The following is a 25,956-nucleotide window of genomic DNA, read 5'->3' as shown; positions in this document are numbered from 1 at the left end:
TCAGTTATCCGCCACTGACTTTAATGGCTCCATTGAAGGACACACGCAGAGCAGAGCAAGGAGTGTGGGGTGTGCAGTAGGATGTTTTCCAGGGGATGTGAGGACAGGCACTACAGCTTCCCGTGGCTGATGTAACCCCCCCTGAGGACCCTCGCTGAAGAGAAGACGTTTTGGTGTGCTGGACGGGAGGTCGAGAAAGAAAGTGGCATAATTGTCGGCTCCATCGATTTCCCCCTAAGAAGGGTCCAGTGGCACCCCGCCCTGCCCCGCAGATGGTGCTCAGTCTGGCCATGGACTCCAGAGAGGATGGGGACAGCTGGATGGAGGAACAGTGGGAGAAATGGTACAGTAGTGATGGGGCCTTTTACGCTGCACTTAACTGACCTTGGATCAGCCTGTGTGCTCAGAAATGGGCCGGAATGTTAGTTTGGTGTGGATGCAGGACAATAAATGTAAGGGTTATGGATATGAAGGTTTTTGTAGTTTGTAGTATAATATTTCTAACCTAAAATTAGGCTTGCTTTGAGTGTTTTGCATGGTACAAAATCATACAAATAACTCGACAAAACGACATTTACAGTTCTACTAGGTTTTTTCGCTTGACTTAATTTTTTGTTATCATGAACAATTATCTTGTTCATCTTATCTATCATGACATGTGGGCGGCTGCACAATTACAGGTATAAAAAAAGAAAGTGCTGAGAAGTTAGTATGTCTGAATGATTTTTAACGCTTCATTTATCAGTAAATGGCTAAAGGATTTTGCTAGCTTGCAGACTGAAAGGACACTTAACAACAGCTGCTTTCCAAACATTATAGACTGAATAAGAAAGTAACTATTATTGCTTAACGAAGTTCATACGATGTGTTTAAACAAACAGAAGAAATGTGTTTTTGCTTATGCTTTCTTACAACAGATTTTCATATGCACAAGTTTTATAATTCTGAATATATAGGCTATATATATAGGCTATATACAGTATGTATATATACATGTGTGTGTGCGTGTGTTCCTGTTATTGCCTTCGTTATGGGGACACACCATTCAATTTTACCTTATGCTACAATTTTTTGGTCCCCATGAGGAAAACTGCTTATAAATCATACTAAATGAATTGTTTTGAAAATGTAAAAATGCATTAGGAGTAGGGTTAGTGTGGGGGAATAGAATATACAGTTTGTACAGTATAAAACCACTACTTATATGCAAAGTCCCCATAAAACATGGAAACCAATGTTTGTGTGTGTATATAGCACTGCAGTATTCCTGAAGTTATCAGATCATCCGGTGAGCCCTGCCCTCTCTGTGATTGTCAATGTTCTCGTGGAGGAATGACGTAGTGTGTGTCACTGTGTACGTGGGTGTGCTGCCACTTTTCAGGTTAACGCATGACATCAGTCTGAATGAATACGAGGATGACGACCTGTCAGAAGTAACAGAAATCACGGATGAGAACGGGATCACTCTCAACCACCTCGACCTCGACCCTAAAGTAAGTCTGTACACCCTCAAATTACAAATAGTCTGTTTTCATATAAGCTGGCATTTTGGGGAAAACCATATACATATTAATATATTTTATTTATATTTATCAACATATATACTTTTTTCTATAATTTATGTAATATATGTATTTACATTTTAAATGCGTTTTTTAATCAATTTATTTACATTTTATTTCACATTGAAGTTAGGCTTAATATTTAATGTAGTTTTATACACTTTATAACGTTTGTAGAGTCAGGTTTAATCTAGTTGTTGGAGTTGTGCCAAAGCACCACCTGTACATGCCTATAAGGGTTCATCGACATCTCTGAGTCTGAAGCTAATCTCCTTACAGCTCACTAGCACAAGACTAGTTCAGGAATCAAAAATGGCACTTAACTTTAGACTGTGCCTGTGTGATGAATCACCAGAGGCAGTCAGGTCCATTTGCAACGTATTTATTAAGAAGAGAAGTAAGCAGGAAAAGGGTCAGACACCGGCAAGATCAGCAATAGAGAATGGGCTCACACTTATCAAATCCAGGCAAGGGGTCAGGGCTGGCAGCGAGCAGAAGAGAAGTCCAGGGACGAAGCAGAGGGTCGAGAGACAGGCAGCAGACAACGGGATAATCAGATCAGCGGAGGTCAAACACAGGTAGGCAGAAATACAGGGATAAACGCTCAGAATGTTCACAGAGGAAACGAGACTTCGCACTGTATGAGAAGTGAATGGGGCTTATATGCAGGTAGATAACAGGGTGCAGGTGTGTGAGTGATCAGTGGTGGCAGGTGTGTGAGTAATCAGTCCAGGAGTGATGTGTGAGAAAGTCAATACTCGGGTGATGGTGGCCTCTGGTGGCCAGTGAGGGATGTAGTGGGTTCTGAGAGTGTGACAGAGCCCCCCCCCTGCGAGCGACTCCTGGCGCGAGGATGTTGACGGCGTCGAGGTCTACCCCGGGGTCGAGGAGCAGGTCTGCTCGGATGATTGTGATGAAACTCAGCTATGAGAGTGGGGTCCAGAATGTCCGTGGCATTGACCCAGGAACGTTCCTCTGGACCGAATCCCTCCCAGTCGACTAGGTATTGGAGCAACCTGCCCCGGCGCCTCGAGTCCAGAAGTTGGTGTACTCGATAAGCCTCCTCGCCCTCTACCAAGATGGGTGGCGGATTCAGTTCCTGGGGTCGATTCTCTCCTCCCTCAGTGGGATCGGCAGCGGGTTTGAGGAGTGAAACATGGAAGGTGGGAGCAATACGGAAATGATTAGGCAGGGCCAGGCGGTAAGATACTGGAGTGATTTGTCGAAGAATTTTGAAAGGACCCACGTACCTGGGACTGAGTTTTTTGCAGGGGAGTTGAAGACGAAGGTCTCGAGCGGACAGCCACACCCATTGTCCTGGTTGGTACTCTGGACCGGCTCGACGGCGGCGGTCAGCCTGTCTCTTGAAGCGGCGGACTGCTCGCTGGAGGTGTGTGTGCGCTTGGTCCCACGTCTCCTCACTGCGTCGTAACCAGTCGTCTACGGCGGGGACGTTTGCGGGTTCCCCAGACCAAGGGTATAGAGGTGGTTGGAAACCCAGGATGCACTGGAAAGGAGTCAAGCCCGTGGAGTGCTTTTGTAAGGAGTTCTGGGCGTATTCCGCCCAGATTAAGTAACGACTCCAATCCTCTTGGTGATGATGACAGTAGGTCCGGAGGAACCTGATGATATCTTGATTGAGACGTTCTACCTGCCCGTTGGCTTGGGGATGGTATCCGGACGTGAGGCTCACGTTGACTTGAAGGGCCTTGAAGAAGGCCGACCAGACTCGGGAGGTGAACTGAGGTCCTCTGTCGGAGATAATATCCTCAGGTAGACCGTACAACCTGAATACCCAGTTGCAGAGATGCTCTGCCGTTTGTAGTGCAGTGGGAAGCTTGGTTAAGGGAATGAGGCGGCAGGCTTTGGAGAATCGGTCCACCACGGTGAGGATGGTAGTATGGCCGTTGGAGGCGGGTAAGTCCGTAATGAAGTCAATTGCTATGTGGGACCAGGGACGTTGAGGTATGGGCAGGGGATTGAGTAAACCGGCGGGTAACAGGCGAGATGATTTCTGGGTGTTGCAGACCTGGCATCGTTGGATAAACCTGGTGGTGTCTTGGATTAAGGTTTGCCACCAGTAGCGGTTCTGGAGGAGTTGAATGGTGGCTGTAACCCCTGGATGACCGGAACTAGGAAGAGCGTGAACATGCTCCAGGACCTGGTTACGAAGTGTCTCGGGGACAAAGATTCTGTGAGGCGGACAGGCTATGGGAACTTCCGTTTGAGCATTGGCCTGCTCCAGCTCGGTCTCAAGATCCCACTGGATGGGACCAACGACGAGGTCGGGACCCAGGATAGTTTCAGGAGCTTGGGTGGATGGTTCTGGATCGTACAGTCGCGACAGGGCATCGGCCTTAGTGTTCTTGGACCCTGGACGGTAGGTGACCGTGAATTGAAAACGGGTGAAGAATAGGGACCAGCGGGCTTGTCGGGGGTTTAACCTTTTGGCGGTGCGGAGGTATTCTAGGTTCTTATGATCGGTGAGTACGGTGAAGGGAGTAGCGGCTCCTTCTAGCCAGTGTCGCCATTCCTTGAAGGCGGCCCTCATGGCCAGAAGTTCACGATCTCCTACATCATAGTTTCTCTCAGCGGCATTGAGTTTTCTTGAGTAGAAGGCACAGGGGTATAGTTTGGGTGGAGACCCCTGCCGTTGGGACAATACTGCGCCCAGGCCAGTATTCGACGCATCCACCTCCACCACAAAGGGTAGGTCGGGGTTGGGATGGTGCAAGATTGGAGCAGACGTGAAGAGTTGTTTCAACTGATTTAAGGCACGAGTGGCTGACTCATTCCAGGGAAGACGTGATGTAGTTTTCTTGATCAGAGATGTCAAAGGGTTTGCCACAATGCTGAAGTTACGGATGAAGCGGCGGTAGAAGTTGGCAAACCCGAGGAAGCGTTGTAGCTCCTTAAGAGTGCTGGGTCGTGGCCACTCAAGAACAGCTCGAACTTTGCCCTCATCCATGGCGACACCCTCAGGGCTGATGATGTATCCTAAGAACGTGGTGGAGGTCTGATGGAACTCACACTTCTCGATCTTGGCATAAAGCTGGTGTTGAATGAGGCGTTCTAGGACCGCTCGGACGTGTTGGATGTGTTCCTTCAGGGTGTTGGAATAAATCAAGATGTCGTCAATGTAGACGATGACTGTACGATGGAGCATGTCTCGAAAGACGTCATTGATGAAAGATTGGAACACGGCAGGACTGTTAGACAGCCCGAACGGCATAACCTGATATTCGTAGTGCCCTGTGCATGTGGAAAAGGCTGTTTTCCACTCGTCCCCCTCGCGAATGCGGATGAGATTGTACGCACAGCGCAAGTCGAGTTTGGTGTAGAACTTGGCCGTGCGGAGTAGTTCCAGGGCTGCTGGTACCAGAGGGAGCGGATAGTGGAATTTGATGGTCTGATCATTGAGAGCCCGATAATCAATACAAGGTCGCAGACCGCCGTCTTTTTTTTTGACAAAGAAGAAGCCAGCTGATGCTGGAGATGTTGAGGTTCGGATGAAGCCCTTTGCGAGGTCTTCCTCGATATATTTTCTCATGGCCTCAGTCTCAGGTTGGGAAAGAGGGAAGATACGGCCTTTGGGAGGCGTGGAGCCTGGAACCAGATCGATGGCACAGTCGCTGTTGCGGTGCGGGGGAAGTTTGGAGGCCTTCACTTTACTGAAGGCTACGGCTAGGTCGTGGTATTCGGTTGGAAGGTGAACTGAGTCAGTCCCCTCCTGGGGAACAGTGATGTTTCGAACGGGTAGAGGAGTCACAGAGGCGAGACAGGTGGAGCAGCAGGATTTACTCCAGTGGATGATTTGACCGGTTCCCCACCGAATGTGTGGATCGTGCTTGCGGAGCCAGGGTAGACCCAGAATGACTGGTGTGTAAGAAGTTTGAAGAACGAAGAACTGAATGGTTTCAGTGTGAAGAGCTCCTGTCCGCATGTGGATGTGCTGGGTGATATGGGTTACCCGACCTGAGCCTAGTGGTCTTCCATCGATGGCCTCGACTGTGAGACAAGGGTAACAACGGGTTAGAGCAATGTTGTTTCGTTGAACAAAGTCTTGTGACATAAAGTTCCCGGCAGCGCCGGAGTCAATCAAGGCATGGGTGATGATTTGACGATCATTCACTGTGAGTACAAGAGACACAGATATGCAAGAGTCAGGGTTAGGGGTTTCAGCAGGGAAACTCACCGGTCGTAGATTTTTCAGTGGAGGACGTATGGGACAGTTGATGCGGAAATGACCCGCCTCGCCACAATACAAACACAGGTTTTGACACCTCCGTCGTTCCTTTTCTTCCAGAGTTAAGTGAGAGGTGTTTATCTGCATGGGTTCAACGTGGTCAGCGGATGCGTGGGTAGAGAATCTAGGAGGAACCACAGGGCGTGAGGTAAATACAGGACGATGATTCATACGGCGAGATCGGATGAGGTTGTCGATTTGGATAGCCAGATGAATAAACTGATCCAGTTCTCTCCCCTCATCACGGCAGGCTAATTCAGCTTGTAACTCATGACTCAATCCCCTTCGGAACATCACCTTTAATGAATCGTTGGTCCAATCCGTCTGCGCGGCGAGGGTTCTGAAAGTGAGCGCATATTCGGCGGCCGTGGAACGACCCTGGGTGAGTTCAAGAAGTCGGTCGCCTGCTCCTTTGCCCTCTTTAGAATGCTCAAAAACCTCTCGAAACTGTTGAAGAAATGTCTCGAAGGTGGGAAAAGCTGTACCATCCGCTCGCCATACTGCCGTAATCCAGTCCAATGCTCTTCCGGTTAATAGAGAACAAACAAAGGCGATCTTACTGGTTTCGGTGGAATAGAGCATGGGTTGCTGGGCAATGATGAGTGTGCATTGCAGGATAAAGCCTTTGCATCTCCCTGGGTCTCCATCAAACTTCTCGGGAAGTGCGAGGCGAGGGTGCGCGCTCATAGAGGACTGGCCTTCAGCGGCACGGGGAGCTGGTTGTGGTATTTGCTGTGGAGAAGGGTTGGGAGCGGGGTTTTGCATGGTTTGAATGGCTTTCACCAATTCCTCAGTTACCGATGTGAGACGGTTGAGTTGGTGGTGATGAGTGGCGAGTTGATCCGCTTGGGCAGCGAACGCTGCGGTGAGTGCAGACATCGTTGCTGAACCTTGTTGTGGCGAAGTCTTCTGTGATGAATCACCAGAGGCAGTCAGGTCCATTTGCAACGTATTTATTAAGAAGAGAAGTAAGCAGGAAAAGGGTCAGACACCGGCAAGATCAGCAATAGAGAATGGGCTCACACTTATCAAATCCAGGCAAGGGGTCAGGGCTGGCAGCGAGCAGAAGAGAAGTCCAGGGACGAAGCAGAGGGTCGAGAGACAGGCAGCAGACAACGGGATAATCAGATCAGCGGAGGTCAAACACAGGTAGGCAGAAATACAGGGATAAACGCTCAGAATGTTCACAGAGGAAACGAGACTTCGCACTGTATGAGAAGTGAATGGGGCTTATATGCAGGTAGATAACAGGGTGCAGGTGTGTGAGTGATCAGTGGTGGCAGGTGTGTGAGTAATCAGTCCAGGAGTGATGTGTGAGAAAGTCAATACTCGGGTGATGGTGGCCTCTGGTGGCCAGTGAGGGATGTAGTGGGTTCTGAGAGTGTGACAGCCTGCATTAAGGAAAATATTTTTTATATATCACTGCAAATGAAATGTAACGGTTTGAAATTAAGTTTAACAGTAGCCTAGCCTATTTACTGGGTTGAGCGATTACCTGATTTTAATTTAATTTTGATTGACAAAACTGTAGCCATGCCCATCCAATACAGCGCAATCAGCGTTGTGCTTTGTTGCTTTTGACATGAAAAAGTCTCAGCTTTCAAATTCTATCAATTTGATTACGAAATTCAAACGATAAATACCGTTTTGGCGCTCTTTTATGTGAGTGACAGATCAGTGTATCGCCTCAAGTTCCACACGGGACGGGTTACTATTTTACAGCAAAGAATAAATATGGATGAACATCAGAAGGTATGTTGAAAGATATAGTAGGGCCTACAATTTACCAAAATCCGTCATGTCTCATGTAATCGCTCAATCTGTGTTTCAAGAGGTAAAAAAAATGGGCCTACATGTACCCCAGAAAAGATATTCAATGTCCATGAGCTCCAACAGCTAAACAAATAAACTCAAGAGAGGAGCATTTTGCTAAATATTTGCACTATATTGCATATTCATTGTATTTTTTAACTGTTCTTCAATATTTAAGGTATGTTTGAATAAATCCGTCATGTTTTTATGACAGATTTCAAAAACGAGTAGAAACATAATAGTCATTAAAAAGTTATGCCAACTATTATTATAACATTATTATAAAAACTTCCTTTTTGTCATTTAAATATAAGCAGCCCATACAAATCAGTAAATATTATCCTAATACCAACTACATTTTTTCTATTTTTTTCCCCTTGAGAATATTCAATGTTAATGTACATGATACATTAAAGGGGTGGTATAATGCCCTTTTCACAAGATGTAAAATAAGCTTCTGATGTCCCCAGAGTGTGTATGTGAAGTTTTAGCTCAAAATAGGCTATCCCACAGATATTTCTATATAGCATGTTAAAATTATCACTTTTTGAGGGTGAGCAAAAACGCACCGTTTTGGTGTCTGTCCCTTTAAATGCAAACGAGCTGCTGCTCCTGTCACAGAGGGCCGAGTTTAAAGAGTTCTCGTGTGTGTGGTGTGTGTTAGCAGCTCCGATTACCTCACACAGACACACACTGAAAATTTCAAAAACTTTTAGCTTTTTTATGTTCAAACCATTGTCAGACAATTGATGGAGAGACTCAAGAAGAAGTGACAACATGTAGAATGCAACAGGACATTTCTGAATGGTTAGTTGATGAATTTATATTGCTGATGTGAAGTTAATCTTCTAGTCATTGATTAGCATATTTTGACTCATGATAATCTATAAATCGCATTCCCGGGGGCGGGGTTTATGTAAATTCTAGGGTTGGTGGCGTCACAACCCGGGAGGAATGTCCTGTAGTCCCTACCAGCCGTTTAAACGATTTCTTTAAAAGCAAATATCTTCCTTTGCTTTGAGCGTTGTAACTTTGCAGATGTTGTTTATACTCAAACAGCAACATTACAAAGTAACTAAAGTTAGAAAATTGAAATCATAATCAACCAGCCCTTTAATCTATATTGAATTAAATCGAAATCAGAATTGAATCTAAAAGCAAGTTTGTGAATAGATATCGAATCCAATCTGAGATTTGTGTCAATACCCAGCCCTATTTATCCATTTCTTCTGAAATTACACTTCTGTGGTATAGCCTATATGGGCCACATTAAATGTAAGGATTGTAGTGTCCTTTTTTTAAAACCACCATATACACTTTCAAATAGATAACATATATATGTTTAATAAGTTTAATTAGCTGATGTGATTTTATTTATTAAACTCTTCAAGGATTTTACATTTAAAGGATGACACATTGCAAGCACAAACATTGCCTTTAAAAAAGTTAGGCTAATCCAAAAATGTTTATTTGTTCACCCTCATGTCGTTTCAGAACTGTATCTTGTATTACTATAGCTGTTTTACGTACATTATAGTTGTATGTTAAAAACAAAAGGTGTTAGGCGGACATTAGATACCATTAGCTTTCAGTGTATAAAAAAGAGCAGTTTGGACATTAAGCAGAATTTCTCCTTTTCTGTTCTGTAAAAAAGCAGTCTTACAGGTTTGAAAAGACATGAGGGTGAGTAAATGATGAGCAAAAGTCACTTTTGCATGATTGTATTTAACTAAAGAGTATGATTAGTGTTAGACTATAATCACAGTTATCTTAATTCAAAAACAGTAGACGTCAAGAGGCAGTCCCCACTGCAAAGTAAAACGTGTATGTGTGGTTTATATCTCTCCACCCTAAAACCAAACAGTCACTTATCTTTCTTGGAGACACAGTCATGCGGTCTCGAGCTGAATGAGGAATCTTTTGAAGGTACAGAGCTTGGCGAGCAGTTTACCCCACAGCAAAAATAGATTTCTAGGTCAACGGCAGAGCATTAGTTTCCATGTATTGCGGTCCGAATATGTATCGAGATTTCAGTATTCATATGAGTGAGTATGAGGTCACAAGAGCCTGTTGTGTTCAGAACCAATTAGCATAGCAGTCAAATAGCATTAGACATTAACACTGAGGGGAGATGTCAAACCCAATCACATCTGACTGTTTATCATGGATATCATCATCTAACCACTTAAACCTAAACAAAAGTCCCTCATTTAGGGTTTAACAACCTTTTTTATGCAACAATTGATAACATAAGTGTTTGTGCTAAGAATAGCTGTTTAAAGACAATAACTCTAAGTTTTTAGCATAATGTTATAAATTCTCTGTCAAAGCCAATCACATCTGACTGTTTATCATGGATATGATCATATTATAACCACTAAAAACTGAAAAAAATTGCTTATTTGTCTTTGCACAAGCTTTTTCAATGCAATAATTAGCATTATGGCATTAATGTTTATGCTAAAGCTGCGTTTAAAAAGAAGGAAATTTAGCGTTATTGAACATATTATAAATTCTCTCTGTGTCAAAGGCAACCACATCTGACCATGGATATCGTCTAACCGCTTAATGTCAACAAAAATCCCTCATTTATGATTTCACAATATTTTTATACAATAATTAGCATCGTAATATAAGTGTTTTTGCTGCGTTCATTGGCAATGAGGCAGTTTAGTGTAATGAACATGTTATAAATTCTCATTTCTGGGTGTGTTTATTTTGCTAAGTCGTGTGACACGCCTCATTGTTCTCTGGGATTGAATTAGCTTTCCTTACAGCAGCCAGGAAGGGAGCCACAGGCTGATGTCATCACCGCACTCTGATTGGCCGGCTGCCTCTGACTGCAGCTCCTTTGCTCTTGACTCTAAAGCTCTGCTGCCTGCTCTTCCCAGGATCACATGACCCAGCCGACCAATGGTACGCCGAGGAGCGGCCGGAGGAGGGGGGTGGTGGAGCTGCAGACGGAGATGCTCCACTTGGACCTGATTGATGCAGAGGGAGGAATCCAGGAAGAAGAGGAGGAAGAGGAGGACGAGAGGCGGCCGGTTGATGCCGTCGATGACAACCACAAGGAAGAGCAGGGCGCAGGGCTGCCTGTCACTCAGCCTCAGCTAAAGGATTTCATCCCTGCCGTCACCATGGATACCTACCGGCCCAAGAGACCCACCACCCTGAATCTTTTCCCTCAAGTGCCAAGGACTCAGGTGAGACGGACAGTTTGGGCAGCGGCCTTTGGTCTTGTGATTTGTGTCTGAGGCAGATTGACAGGGATTAGAAATTGATTTACAGTAAGAGTGATGATTTTTTCTATACTGCACAAACAAGATCTCGAGCGATAATGCCATCTCGAGCCATTCCCCTGAAGGGATGGGGTGTATTTTCAGTGTATATGCAAATCGTTGGCACGTAGCGTTTGGTTTTCTTTGATATTCCCGGCCGCTGATGCTGATGCTGATGACGTTTCCTGTTTGTGAGCTCCCGCTCGGCCCACCTGCTATGAATCACTGCTGTCCGCCCTCCATGCGTAATGCAATCCGACAAGAAAGAGCGTGAGTGGATCATTACTGTTGACCTGTGAGGGTCAAACAGCAGGGGGCGGCACTTTAATGGGGCGATTTGAACAAAATATTACAAAAAACGTTTTTTTGGATGTCATATTTGACGCTGTTTTTTGAAGTCTTGTGATCTGTGTAATGTAAATTGGAATAGATTGACATTTTTGGGTTAGCAAATTGTCGCTTTTTATTCCGGCTTAAAAATATACTCCATAAAATATAGTGAACATTTCTACTGTTATTGTCCAGGAACCTTGTGTGACAACATGCCCCAATAGAAATTTAACACCCTCTGATCTGACATTTTGTGAAAATCTTGTTGGTTTTATTATGTTCACTTGGGAACTGTAGCAAAAATATGATGATATCAGTATTTTATTTGGGGAAAAATAGCCTTAATCTCCATGATATTTCCCAAGCGCTAAAATGAAGTTATTTCACTGAAATTAAGTTTTATTTTAAAAGTAAAAATTAAATTTAAAAAACACATTAAAATAAAAATGAATGTAAAAAAAATTATAAATACTATAATGGACCTTATTCACAGACTGTTATGACACTTTTCCACAGTTATCAACATTGCAAATATAGTGGAGTTTTTAATATTTTCATATTTTTTATTTTATTTTATATACACATTCATATTGTTTATATTTGCTGTCGTCTCCTGTTCACCACTGTAGAAGTTTACCCAACTATGATGACTTCTGCATATGAGAACATTGGAAATGAAAAAGGGTCCAAAGTATAGATAATATAATACTAAAATAACACTGATCTAACCTTTTATCTTTTTAAGGTAAATCATTAGTAGCCTTCCTTTCTCTCTCTCTATTTTGAAGTGCATTGTGGGTAATGAGGCAAAGGGAACTAAATGATTTAGGTAATGGTGCAGCACTGCTATCTCCTGAAAAGACAACCAACCCAGACTTACTGAACTCAAATTGACTTTTCAATTTCTGTGTTACCAAATAGAGTTTTGTTAATCTGCTTGCTGTAGTTTCTGATGTTGTTCAGAGTATTATCAAAAAGGCATATGATTATAAAGATTCTAAATTAAGATAAATTAACATTCTGTCATTACTTACTCACCCTCATGTCAATCCAAATTTCAGATCACAATATTTTGCTGAACGTTCAAGCTGCTCATTTACATATATTGAAAGTCTCAAAAATACATTATTCCAGATCTTTTGAAATCATGCAAAAACGTCTCATTCTTTCCATTAACCTGCACTGAGCTGAAAATGCACATTAAACACAATGCAGTTTAATCTGTTTGGTCTGCAGTAATTGCATAACAATATTTACCATCTTATAGCATTAGTGCTGGCTAAAGTCCAATGTCCCGAATGTCTAAAACACCGGATATATTAAAACGAATGTTTGTTATTAAGAAATGCAAAAGCCCACTTGTAAGATATTTGATTTGATCGTTTCTAGTGACTGCAGAGTGTTTTACAACTAGAGAAGATGGTGGATGACTGTAAATGTGCTTCCCTGTCTTTAATCTTGTAATCTTGGCTTGTTGAATCTCTCCACGTCTGCAGCATTGGAACAGCCGCGGGGCTCAAAGGGCATTTGAGGAATTAGCAAAGAGCTTTTACACAGTTATTGGGTAATACAAGTAAAACTGTGAAAAAGTCTGCTCTAAAAATATCTACATTGTGATGAAAATATTTCAGCAAGAAAGCTAGAGGCCTGGATGTTGGCTGAAACCCTTTGAATAGATGTGAAGCGCTTGACAACCTATTACTTCTGTAATATGGCATACTTTGGAGGGGCTGTGATGTCATCCAAAAAGTATAGTTGTTTTAGAAGCAAAGGATTGTAAAGATATATGAATTTTTTTACTTCGAATAATGTGCATCAATGATTTGTCCACAATAATGCCAGGAATGTGCATTAAGAAACTAATTAGGGTCATGTAGATTTTGACAGTCTCACATTACTGACAAAGGAAAACAGTATGTTTTATTTTAATTTATTAATTTATCACTTTGAATTTTGTGGAAAATTATTAAAACATACCGCCCTTTTTGACTGTTTAAAGACTTTATTAAATCAACACATATCTAAGTGGTTCTTTTATAAAATAAAAAAATAGCCAATTTTCTTTAGTTTGTCGCAGATTTAAAATGTTTTGCTATTTGCATATGGTTTTAGGTGCAGATACATTATTATTCTAGAAAGCATCTGATTGGACGAAACAATGTAGTGCAGGATGAGTCATCAATATTTCAGCTCCAATCCAAAAGTCATGTCTGGCCTCGGAAAATTGACATCTTCACACTTCTTTCAAATATTATTAAAAATAGGTTTAATTTGTTTAAGAAATTTGTTCAAGTGCTTGGTGACAATTGTTTTATTTGAGAGAATGCAATGAAATATGGCAATTTTTTTGGCCAGGCTGTCATACAAGTAATTTTTGAACATGCAAAAACAAGAGAGAACCAACAAAATATTAATAACTTATTATGTTGTTGTCTTTTTTTGCATTGTAAAAATAAAACCTGTAGCTGTAGCTTTTTTTGCCTTTTTCTGACAAATAACTTTGTCAGCCCAAGTTTAGTGTTTTGTTCTTCACTCATATTCAAAATATAAAAAATATATATATATATACAATGTCCTCATGTTTTGATTTAATTGGACTTATAGTATCATTGAAAACAAATATATGCTCCAGACATCACTTTTGTCCACTAATGTATGTATAAATATAGTATATATATATATATATATATATATATATATATATATATATATCTTTCTCAGATTTAAATGTCATATATTTATAAAGATTGCTTAATTTTAGTCTGATATTAGTAGACCCACAGTAATATATAAAGACATGCTTTGATTATTAAACTAGATCGCAATATACTGTCGGGATAGTTTCTCCCATCTGGTTTCTTTCCTGATACTGTTTTTAGAGTCACTGGATAAGAGCCTCATTTCAGCCATCTGTGTCTTCCTCCTCCGTCACGAACACTAGTGTGTGTTCCTATCTACCCCCACACTTACGCACACACTGACACTCTCTCACGCATGCCTATTCTGCATCGTCGATGGGCGCATTGCTATGGCAACATAGGAACTTCTGTTTTAAAGGTGCATTATAGCAGCATGGACAATTGGTGAGTCAGCGATAGGAAAGGGCTCTTCCTGTAACTCACTTGCTTTATGGATTGTACTCAAATACACTTTCTGTTTTCACTATATGATAGAAAAGCACCTATAATGTAGTGGCAAGTAGTAATGCTGACAAAATCAATCATTTGTCCAGGATGGAGAGATGTACACATGCCTGTGTCTGTGTTTTAGTGTGAAAAATAAATTAATTGGATTTATTGATTAATAAATTGCTGCCATTATTTGAAATACATTCCACTTGTTTTGATATTTAGTTATCTAATGCAATGACATTCTTATATTTTTTTAATTATTAAATTTTTATATACCTATTTATTTGTTATTTTAAGGTTCTGTAGAGAATGTATGTACTATCTTCATGATAGTGTCCAAAAAATGTGGTTATCATATTTATTTTTGTAAGGATTAATCTCAGCAATATTGATCTGACCCTGTCAGCACTTTGTATATTGAAAAATCCTTCCCTCATTTTTTTCCTCCATTTTATTCGCAGGACACAATAAATAACAATTCCTTTGGTGAGAAAGAACGAAGGAAAGAAAAGAAAACCCGTTCTTCATCACCACACATTAAGGGTGAGTAATGGCCACACGTAGCACACAAATGAACACATCTGATGAATTGCTGAGACATTTTTTCCAAACAAGTCATTTTTCAAACTCATGTCTATGCATTAGAAGAATTACCATGATATAAATGAAAGGAATACAATATATGTCTCATAATTGTGGGTGTTTTTGTTGTATTCGCTTCCACGGAATGAAAATGTGTTTACGTGCTGTAATTAACTTAATGGGATTTTCGTCAATCTACTTACCCAGAGAGTTCATCGGATGTCACTTGTGTCTGACTCCAGCTAGAAGTATGAAAAAATGTGTTAACGTCTATGATAAAATACTTTCTCCTGTCCTGTCCCAGTGTAATCCATTAAGGAGTGTAAACACTGTGGCTACCAGGCTATGCCCCCATTGTCATGCTTTTACTATATACTAAAATTGTATCCTTTGCTGATGATGGTAAATTTGCATTTGGTGTGTGTAACCATTATCACCGAGTCCACCGACATAAACGCATTACCTTAAAGTCAGCATGAAGTGAAAATTCATAGCTTTCTAAATGCATGTTAAATTATCTTATCGTGAACAATTCATCCGTGCATATTATTTTTGGGAGACCATAACTAAGTCTTCCAGTGAAACAAAACACTTATCTCTGATGATGTATGATGGACTTCTCCAATCATATAGTCTGCGTAAACCCTGCCCTTTTTTACAATCAACTGCAAGCTCGCATTCAGATCTGCCTCCATCCAATTAACAAGCAATGGATTGAACAAAGACCCGCCCTACATTTTCTTCTTTTTGATAATCCGTTTCACTCGAATGTACGTCATAATACAGAAGAAAAGATCTGTCACTACTTTAGTCTCATGTTTCATTTATTATTTATTTTCTTTTAGGTTTGTATATTTAGAAATTGTTGTGACGTCATATTTCTTGGTGAATTTCTTCAGTTGATTAACTATAATGAAACAGAATTTCTATACTGGTTTAAAAATCATCAGGATTCATTACTTCCTGTGGTGAATTAAATGTAGCAATTTGTGTTTATGAGGCATTAACTGACATTTTTACATAATCCCCTTCAAATGTTTTCCTCTATTAGGCTTATTGCCTAATGTATAATCTTCTGTGTGTGAAACAGGGGATCCGGCGGCCAAACCTGAGCAGGTTAGCCAGACCGATGGGGACAAAGTTCAGGCCAGGGCTGACACCAAACCACGAGGCCCTGCCTCCTCCACGAATAAAGCCTCAGCCGTTCGCACCAAGCAGCAGGACAAGTTGAACAACCCCAAAGTGGTGGCGCCCCTCACACAGGCAGTCATGAGGGAAAAATCCACGGAAGTGATCCTCATAGAGGGTGTCCTTGACATCCCGATCATTTGCAAGGAAAAAGCCCGGTATCACACCGTCAATGGCTATCGGGAACAAGTGCAGTATCCTGTGGAGAATGAAGATACGTGTGACCAGACAGTCGACAAAAACAAGGACTATCGCATTTCCGAAGGAAATGCCACTGAGGAGATCCACCTCACGCCGGTTAACGGGGAGCAGGAGCGACCGTTTCTGTCCCAGAGCAGCGACAGCAATCGCATGTCCATTAGTTCAGACACGGAGATTCCTCCCCTTCACAACTACCCATCGGCGGCCTGTCCGAACCCCTCCATTAGCGAGGAGGATGAGGTGTATCCACCCACACCCCCATGCCGGACTGTCAGCCTCGGCGACCCGGGGGATGCTAGACAGTGGGCTGAAACCCGCAAGCCCAAAGTGGCAAAGGAGGACAAGGGAACCTTAAAGACGGTGGCGGTCAGCACGGATGCTTCGGGACTGACGTATGACTCGGTCAAGTACACCCTGGTGGTGGATGAGCATGCTAAGCTCGAGCTAGTGAGCATCAAGGATTGTTACAAAGGTTACGAAAGTGACAGTGACAATACAGTCTACGAGTCTGCCATCGACGATGATGAGGAGGATCAGGATGCGGACGAAGAGGAGGAAGAGTCGGGAGCGACGAGCATGAGGAGAGACACTTCCTGTTTGTCTGCGGACTCCACCACAGACACCACCTCAGACATGCCCCGTTCCCGCAAGTTCAAGAATGTCTTTGTGAATAGACGGTCACGTTTCTCTGGTGAGTAGTATGAGCTAAGAAAGTAGTTTCGAATTTAGAAATTAATTCATTTAGAATTCATGTTCTTAAAAAAAAAGTTTTTCACTTGGTGGTTTGTTGCAAATGTGCACAGATCTTAAAGGAATTGTTCACCTAAAAATGAAAATTATCCGATAATTTACTCACACTCAAGCCATCCTGGGTGTATATGACTTTCTTCTTTTAGCCAAACAAAATCTGAGTTATTTAAAAAAAATATCCTTGCTCTTCACCGGTTTTGTAATGGCATTGAATAGTGCCCAAGTTTTGAAGCTTCTCTATTATTCCTTCAAATATGTTACAATAATTTGCTCTAAAGACCATGCACTCCCAGTAGTTGAGGGCTTTATGTCATAACCTGTCCTGTAGAAGGGTTGAACATGTCATATAACTCAGAGAGAATAAATGGCTATGTGGAGTGGTTTTACCAAAAAATGCAAGTGCGATGTGAAAAGCCTATAGCAAGAATGGCAAAGTTCCAAGGGTTGAACCTTGTGGCACCCCTTCTATAAAACATAATGCAAGAATTGCAAAGATTTTCCTCATTAACAGGTTTGCTAATTTCAGACCCTCCTTTCACAACCCAGGAGCAAGTCTTTGAAATTCAGCAAGCACTACCTGCCGAAACGTCTCTTTCCCTTGTTATTCTAGTGACAATGAACGTTTGTTCTCCCACTTAGGGGCTGATTTTGGATTCTTCTCCTGTGTTATTAATGGAGAGGAAAGAGAACAGAGCCACAGAGCAGTGTTCAGGTAAAGATTCAATCAAAGCCTGAGATGCACTCACTTAAAAAGCAAAAGAAAAAAAGTGACTTAAGGGATATTGAAACATATACTGAGCATATTTTTTGAAGACCATTAGTGTTTTTTAATTTTCTTCATTTTATTATAAGAAATTGTATAATATTTAAGTTGAGAAATGAATAGATTCATCATGTTATGTACTGCTGTTAATGTATGCAGTAATTACTTTTTTAATTAAATAAAATTCAAGTAATAATAATAAAAAGTAAAAAAGCATAATAACATGCTTCGTATTAGTTTCCTCACTGTATTTGTTTTATTGTTGTTGTTATTATTTTAAGTATCATTTTGTCATGAAAATATCACAATGCAAAGTAATTGTCCTAAAAAAAGGTTTATTCTTTTGATTTGTAGTGAAATTCACCCACAAACCAACTACAGCAAAACATGATGACAGCACACACAAAAAAACATAACATGAGTAATAGGACAGATCTATGCATACAAATGTATATTTTGTACAAAGTCACACTCTACTCATGGTTCCTTAAACTAAAGTTTTTTGGAGATCTCCTAAGTATACCACATTTGACCTGAGCATTCCTAATTTTGGCTCGTTCACAGGTTTATTCCTCGCCATGATGATGAGTTGGAGTTGGAGGCGGATGACCCCTTACTGGTCGAGTTGCAGGCCGAGGATCTGTGGTGTGAGGGCTACAACATGCGCACTGGATCTAGAGGCATCTTTCCAGCATTCTACGCTGTCAAGGTGACAAAGGATGAACTTGTTAAAGGTAAACCTTGGCTTTGCTATGGCATTTTGAGTATTTGATTTTTTGTACATTGTGCAATAATGTCTGCTCGCTGTGATTTCTTCAGAGGTCAAAAGTGACTGGTTGGACAAATTCTGGGTGAAATTCCTTGGTTCTGTTCAAGTGCCATATCACAAAGGGAACGATGTGCTTTGTGCCGCCATGCAAAAGGTATACTATTTAATTTCTGTATTATAATTCTGCCCTGGATTTCCATATATTTCCATAATAATTTCATGTTATGTTGTTGTTCATTTGTAATCTGATGTTCATACGCAATCTGATTATGTCAACAGATAGCATCAAACAGAAGAACAACAATGCAGTTCAGCCCCCCTTCGTCTTGCATTCTGGAAATCAACACAAGAGGAGTTAAAATCATCGTTCAGGATGACTGTCGGACTTCTGGAAGGGTTTGTATACCTTATAAAAATTACTCGCCAAGCATATGGTCGTTCCTGTCATGTAGTACCTTATCAAATAGTTTTCAAAATTATTATGTTGTGTCACTAGCGTAGCCAGAAAAGAGTATCTGAGTGTGCATAAGAAAAACTGGGTGTACCACATTTATTGTCAGATTAATGTGCAAAAAACCCTTACTCTGCGCATCACTTACTTTACAGAATAGACTGGGCTGATGTGTAAAACTATACTCAAGCTGCCACATAACCATAATGCTATATAAAATATAGCTAACCCAGGGCTGGACATTAAGCCTTTTCATGTGCTTGTCCTTCAAACAAGTAAATCGGTCATTCACTTATCCAAGTAAAAAAATTGCTTGTCCAGAATTTTTTATTTTTTTTGTGTTGTAAATATAATTTATTCTGAAGCAATATTCTCATCAGTGTGCAGTCAGCTTTGACATGTTTGAACCTGCATATTTATATTTTAACCTTTATAAAGGGCATTTTTCCATAATCGTTTTAAATATATGCTTCATCTTTCCTTTTAAATTCTTAAATTTGATCAATAAATTAAATTATAAAATAAGACAGCTATATGGCTGTTACCAATCAAATTAAATAGGCCTAATTTACCCTGAAAAAATGACAACTGCATTAAATAATGTTATGATATTTTTTTAAATATTTGTTTGAATATAGGCTACAAATATGAAATAATGGAAATGATGATACTTTTAAACACGAAACTAAACCATCAGTAGATGGCGGCAGGCGACCGTCTTAATGAGTGAGTCATTGAGCCATTTATTCAAACGGCTGATTCGTTCAGGAATGAAAACACGGTTGAGTGTTCCTTTGAGATGCGTTGTGGTTCTGCTTCGATGTTTGATTGGAAATATTTTCGCTGCTGAAATAGAACAGAGTCAATATTGTGTCTAAAATGTAAGTGACTTCATATGAATTACTTGTTTATTGAACTGTCCGTCATATGAAATCAGTCACATTTTCAATTGTGATGGTATTCAGCACTCTTGGTCGTGTGATGTTGCTTAACTCATATCATATGCTGTATATATAAAATATCCACATGACTTTTTACCACTGTATGTTCATCGCTGAATTTCTTTGTGTGAGCAGCGCTGATTTCCCCCACATTTCTTCTCATGAGGCACCACACGCGAGCCTCAAAAGTTATTCTTTAACTATGCCAGTGCTTGAAGTGGGAAAATAAAGGTGTCGGTACTCTCTTGCATTGGCAAATCATGACATTTGAGATTTCTACAGTGAAAAACAAAACTTATAACAAAACTTGTTGTTATTTATCAACAACATAAATGTAGCCTATTAAAACAAGTGCGTGTGTGCACGTGCGTGCGAAAACGGAACTCCTCCAAGTCTGCAAGTCCAAAAATACATTTAGATTATTACATTTTATTTAATTAAATGCATTTATGGTGAGATTATTATATTTTCATGTCAATCTGTGTTTTGACCACGAACCATGAGCTGTCACTTTAATTCACCGCGTGCAGCACAGCAAAAATAGACTCGGAACGATCTCTGCACTGTTGTATACGCGCACAGCACCAGCAGCGCATTAACGGACCGCATGCGCGTGCAGTGTGAAAGCTCGAACCTGTTAACATGGGTGCGGAAAAAATACGCACTGCATACGCCCTGCAAACGAAGTATATCAACGGGCGTGACACTGGCGCTTTTTCTGTCAGTGGTCGAGTACCGGCTACATGCGAGAAGTAGCGGTACCTACGCAAGAAAAAGTGCAGGTACGCTTAAGAGTAAAATGTAGAATTGCCTGTACTGCTTACCGGTGAGTACCGCCCCACTTCGAGCACTGAACTATGCTAATTTAAAAATTAAATTGCATTTTAAATTAACAAATATCGTAAATAAACAGCAATAACCCGAGTTTAGAAAAACATTTTTATTAAGATTTTCAAAATGAATTCTGCATCTATTTTTATTTGTGCCAGCTGCCACTGTGACCATAGACATCATATAGACATCTCAATATGATATCTATGACTGTGACTGGCACTAGTACACCCGTGTCTACGCCAGTGTGTTGTGTTATTATTATCTATGGAAGTAATTCAATAAAGGGTTCAAGGGGTCAATTTAATTTTGATGTTTTAACCTTATATTTTAAGTATGTGATGTTTTTAAATCTTTGAAATATTCTGATATCAATTGCTATTATTTTATCCATGGATGGAATATTTTAAATTAAGCGATAGGCCTACTGACTAATGTTCCAAAACCTTACATTAATCATAAAATCTATTGCAAATACTTGCTCATGTTAATTCTATTGTTGTCCTACTAAAATGATGTCACTTCCTGAAAGATGATGTCATTAAGGATATGCCTTTTGCAGTAAAAGTGATATTAACTGATTAACCCAGTGAAATAATTATTAATAAAGAATAATCTCAAGAAAACGTTTTGAAGTTTTGCATTAGAAACACTTTGAATAAATTATTATTTATAAATTTAATTTAATAATACTATATTATTATAAAATATTTAATCTAAATATTCAAATTATAAAAAAAAACAGCAAATCAATGTAATTTCTATATTAAAAAAATAATGATGAATAGTAGGCATGATGAACCACACGGCACTGTTTTAACCGCTCTCAATATTACCTGTAGATTTGTGATTTGGAAATGGACTTTGACATTTGACCCCATGGAGGCGACTATCTAGTGTGACTAGATGTTGCCACCAAAAGGCTCTTCCACTCAACTGAACTCTGTGACGCAACATTTACGGCTCCACAGTTATGCAATGAAGCGTCTTAAGAAAGCGGGGGAGTCTCGCCCCCTAAGCCCCTCTGAGTGAATTTGTGAGCGCGCTCAGTGATGTTAATCGCAGGCTTCAGGAGTTAAGCGCACACACTGAGACGACCTCACACTGCAGTGACACCATATGCTTCCAGCTTATACTAATGTGTTCCAATCCCTGCTGCTGATTAGACCACTCAGTCTTTACTTTCATATTTTACAGGGTGAGAAGTGCTTTCACTTTTTCCAATTGAAAAACATCTCCTTCTGCGGATGTCATCCAAAGAATAACAAGTGAGTTTGAACAAATGCATGTTTTTTCTCATCATGCTTTTATTAGAAAAATAAGGGTGAATTAGGGCTTAAATAAATTAATAAAATAATTGATAAATAATTAATACATTTTTTGCATACTCTACCTTTCAAAGGTTTGGGGTTGGCAATTGTTTTTTTTTAAGAAGTCTCATGCTCAGAAAGGCTGAATTTGTTTGATCAAAAATTCATTGAAAACAATAATATTGTGAAATAAACAACTATTTTCTATTTTAATATGTTTAAAAATATACACAACTGAATTTTCAGCATCATCACTCCAGTCTTCCCCGACATATGATCCTTCTGAAATGGCATGCGTTGCATACAAGATTGCATTTTAAATTTCAAGATGTCATGAAACATTTCTTATCATTATCACTGTTGAAATATCAATATTTTTGTGGAAACCATTTTTCAGGATTCTTTAATGAATATAAAATACAAAAGAACAGCATTTATTTGAAATAGAAATCTGTTGTTACATTATTGATCAATATAATGCATCCTTAAAACTATAAATTTATTTAAAAGTCTGAACGGTAGTTTAGATGCAGAGACTAATATAAAATTCTTAATCTGGGACTGAGAGCTCGTGGTCACTTATATAAAGCTGTAAATACAATAACCCCATTTTTATCTAGCTACACCGCCCCCTACAGGAAACCAAGAGAACACACAGCAATGACAATAGAGTCACATACTTGACAGTAAATACTCTTGTGTGTTTCTTTCAGGTATTTTGGACTAATAACGAAACATCCAGCATACCAGAGATTCGCCTGTCACGTGTTCTTCTCAGATGATACAACCACAAAACTGGCTGTATCTGTAGGGTGAGTTCTCCAGTCTCTTCAAGATTACACACGATTTTCTTTTTCGACTTATTTCCTCTTAAAACACTAACTTGTGTATTTGAGACGTATCCCAGATTGGATATACTGCTTTTTGCTTACTACTATATTTAGAGATACATATACAGTAGTAGCCTATACAAATGCGTGATTTGATAGTTGTTAATTGTTTGAAGGTCATTTTATTAGCCGGAGGGACGTCATATTATCCAAAAATTGTATAAAATTATACATTTTCTCAGAAAAAGATACATTTTTACATAAATGTTACCTACATCGATCTGCTAAACGTTATTTTAAAATATGGCACTAACGCACTTTTGTGTTCGGTTCAGTTCTGTATCTTAGGAAAGCATAAATAAAAATAAAAGCCATTCTAGATTATTGTTTCTAGATTTAAAATCACATCTAGACCTTTCCAAAATGCTGTTAAAATATGACTTTGCTGCATACAATATAAATATGTATGTCTTTGTCAATAGTTTTTCTTTGTTTGAACAGGAAAGCTTTTCAGCAATTCTACAAAGAAAATATGGAATATTCCTGTCCGACAGAAGACATCTTCCTCGAATGACCTTCGGTCTATTTGTATTTTTGCATTATCACATACTATATGAGGTGTTGCATGATGGTGGTTTTGATCCTCTTTGTAACGTGTCATGTTGATGATATAATGTTGACGTCTATTTCAGACAAAAGTTAAAATCGAAACAGATATCGGCCACACCGCAACTACTTTCACCTCGTACATCTTGAGTATTATTGACTGGTGTAAAGCCTTACGAAGTTTAATAACTAAAAAAATGTTTGATGTAACTTGTAAAAATCATTTCTGTGCGAAGTTTGGTTTCATTTGAATTCATTCGAAGCACAATGTTTGATGCATTAGTGATGGATTAAACAACACAAGACAGAAAAGAGATCATAAAGCTAGACTGGATCCAAAATCAAGTTTTTCACTGAAACCAAAGCTTTACTGGGGCTCGTCCTTCTTCACTCAGAACGGATGTGAGCCATGTAATTGAATTCAGCCCAGTTTGTCCATCTGGTGTCCCTGACCCACTTTGCACCACAGGTTAAGACCACTTTCCAACATTTCCCACATCGTATTAGCAACTCTTTGAACCCAAGGTTATGAATCCCTAATCCAGAACATTAAAGTGCAGTCACATTTATGGTTTTTTAGTGAATTTTCATAGTCGAAATCATTAGGAATCCTACGGAAAGCTACTTGATTTCAATTCACACAGAGCGCATTTTTGAGGGTAAAAAATGTCATTGGAATGAAAAAAAAGCAAGGTCTAGAGACTGACTGCCGCGTTTTTAGAGAACGCAAGAGATGTGAGATGCGAGCGTAAAGGTCAAACACGATCGTCTAGGGGATTGTTCACACAGATTGTGTATTTGCTCTTAAAAATGTGAGAGACAGGTCAGTGGAACAAAAAGCGCAAGGTCTAGAGATGCATTTTTTAAAAGCTGACAAACTTTTAACTTGAGCGCCATGTTTTTAAATGCCGTGTCTACACCGCAGTACAATGTGATGCAAAAAAGCAAATAGAACTCATCATAATCAGTGAGGCTGTCTACAGTTGATGCGTCGCAACATTAAACTGATACCCCGTTCTATTTCTGATGTACTCCATGCGTTCGTGCTACTTCTGATATGAAGGACAAATGGATTTGCAATGGTTGCTATGTCTTGTGCAGTATGGACAGCTTCTAGCTGACAATGGTTGCATCCAGTGTAGACATGTCATGAGTAAGAGTAAAACAATGGTAAAGTAGTGCAGTGGAATAGAAAAAAAGGTATCTGTGTGAACGACCCCTAGAGCTATTAACAGAATTCCAGAGCTACTTTTTCATTGTTTTCCTGTGTTTACGGCCCAATGCCACAATTTTAAGTGTTCTAGGTTAAATTGGGTACTTGCTGCCGTTTATCTGCACACTCCATGCTTACTTCTGTGAATGCTTTTTATTTTTGGTTCTCGTATTCAATGTTTATGTGTGCTTAGATTCCCATATGTTGCTCTGTTAAACAGAGCATAGTCTGGGCCTTTTTGCATTCTGGTTCAATCTCAGAATCCCTGGCATATGTAGCTGTGAAAACCAAATAATTTTATTTTCTTTTTACATATTATAATAGATATCCTATTTATAACTACAAAATGGAAAGATCTTAAAGTATATATTATTCTGGCACCTGAAATATATAAAAGGAGAGGATGCAACACTGTCATAATGACAGAAAGGCCTGTATAAATGGTGCTGAGGAATACTGCTGCCTGGTAGTGAAAAGTTTGTGCTTGCTCATTTTTTGTTTTCCTGATACAAAAAAGGAAAGGTTTTAAAGCCTGGGCCTAAAATGGACCCATCTTCCCCAGTCCTTTCAAAATGGCACATCCTCACAGCATGCGCTTACCTAATATGCAATATTCACAAAATGAGCAGTCTTAATTGAATAATCTGCAGAAATGGTGTTCTGTAGAACAGTTTCTCACTGTGCGTGAAGATATTTTGCTTGGTATGGCCATTTTGAAAGGTGGTATTCAGTTATTAGGACCATTTGTGTCTGCAAAAAATATTTGCGAACCAATCCTGCAAAATCACAAGTTGTGCCTATTTCATCTGTTATCACTGAACATTTTTTTGTTTTTGTTTGAATGATCATAACTGTTCTGTGGAATCCATAACATTAAATCCTATTTGTAAATGGATTGTCCCGGTGTGTTATTGCTAAAAGTATATCAGTCATGAAACTCTAGAGGGCGCAGGCTGATAGGTTTAAATGCAATCACATCATTACCGCATGGCACACACTGATTGGCCTTTGCTTGTCCTGCAGCCAATGAGATTGCTTCCTCAACATTTGAATAGTCTGGTTCAGTGTTGTTCAGTGCTGTAAGCTAGTCCTGCAGTGTGCTATCAGAGTTCCTCTGAAACCCTCTACCTCCCCCAGCTCCACCTGCCTAGATCTGCTACGG

At 40.0% G+C, this 25,956-nt stretch overlaps 1 protein-coding gene across 2 annotated transcripts; it reads left to right on the top strand.

Moving 5' to 3' along the window:
• The first annotated feature begins 16 nt into the window (after positions 1-16).
• Positions 17-25,685, top strand: mapk8ip1a (mitogen-activated protein kinase 8 interacting protein 1a). 2 transcript variants are annotated; one of them, XM_077210508.1, is made up of 12 exons: positions 17-343; positions 1,382-1,493; positions 10,512-10,823; positions 14,821-14,902; positions 16,032-17,021; positions 17,720-17,792; positions 18,408-18,577; positions 18,663-18,766; positions 18,892-19,008; positions 22,033-22,103; positions 22,859-22,957; positions 23,477-25,685. In XM_077210508.1, exons 1-12 carry the CDS (start codon positions 273-275, stop codon positions 23,547-23,549), a joined length of 2,274 nt encoding a protein of 757 aa, XP_077066623.1. In that variant the 5' UTR covers positions 17-272; the 3' UTR covers positions 23,550-25,685. The 2 variants fall into 2 exon arrangements, with proteins under 2 accessions (XP_077066623.1, XP_077066624.1); XM_077210509.1 differs by having other exon boundaries at positions 17-452.
• The last annotated feature ends 271 nt before the right edge of the window (positions 25,686-25,956 follow it).

This window comes from Siphateles boraxobius, unplaced genomic scaffold (genome assembly GCF_051911475.1).
Source record: "Siphateles boraxobius isolate OS27281-9 unplaced genomic scaffold, OSU_SipBor_1 65, whole genome shotgun sequence".
NCBI classification, from domain to species: domain Eukaryota; kingdom Metazoa; phylum Chordata; class Actinopteri; order Cypriniformes; family Leuciscidae; genus Siphateles; species Siphateles boraxobius.
The sequence above is the reverse complement of the archived record's forward strand: the minus strand, read 5'-3'. Positions and strand labels throughout refer to the sequence as shown.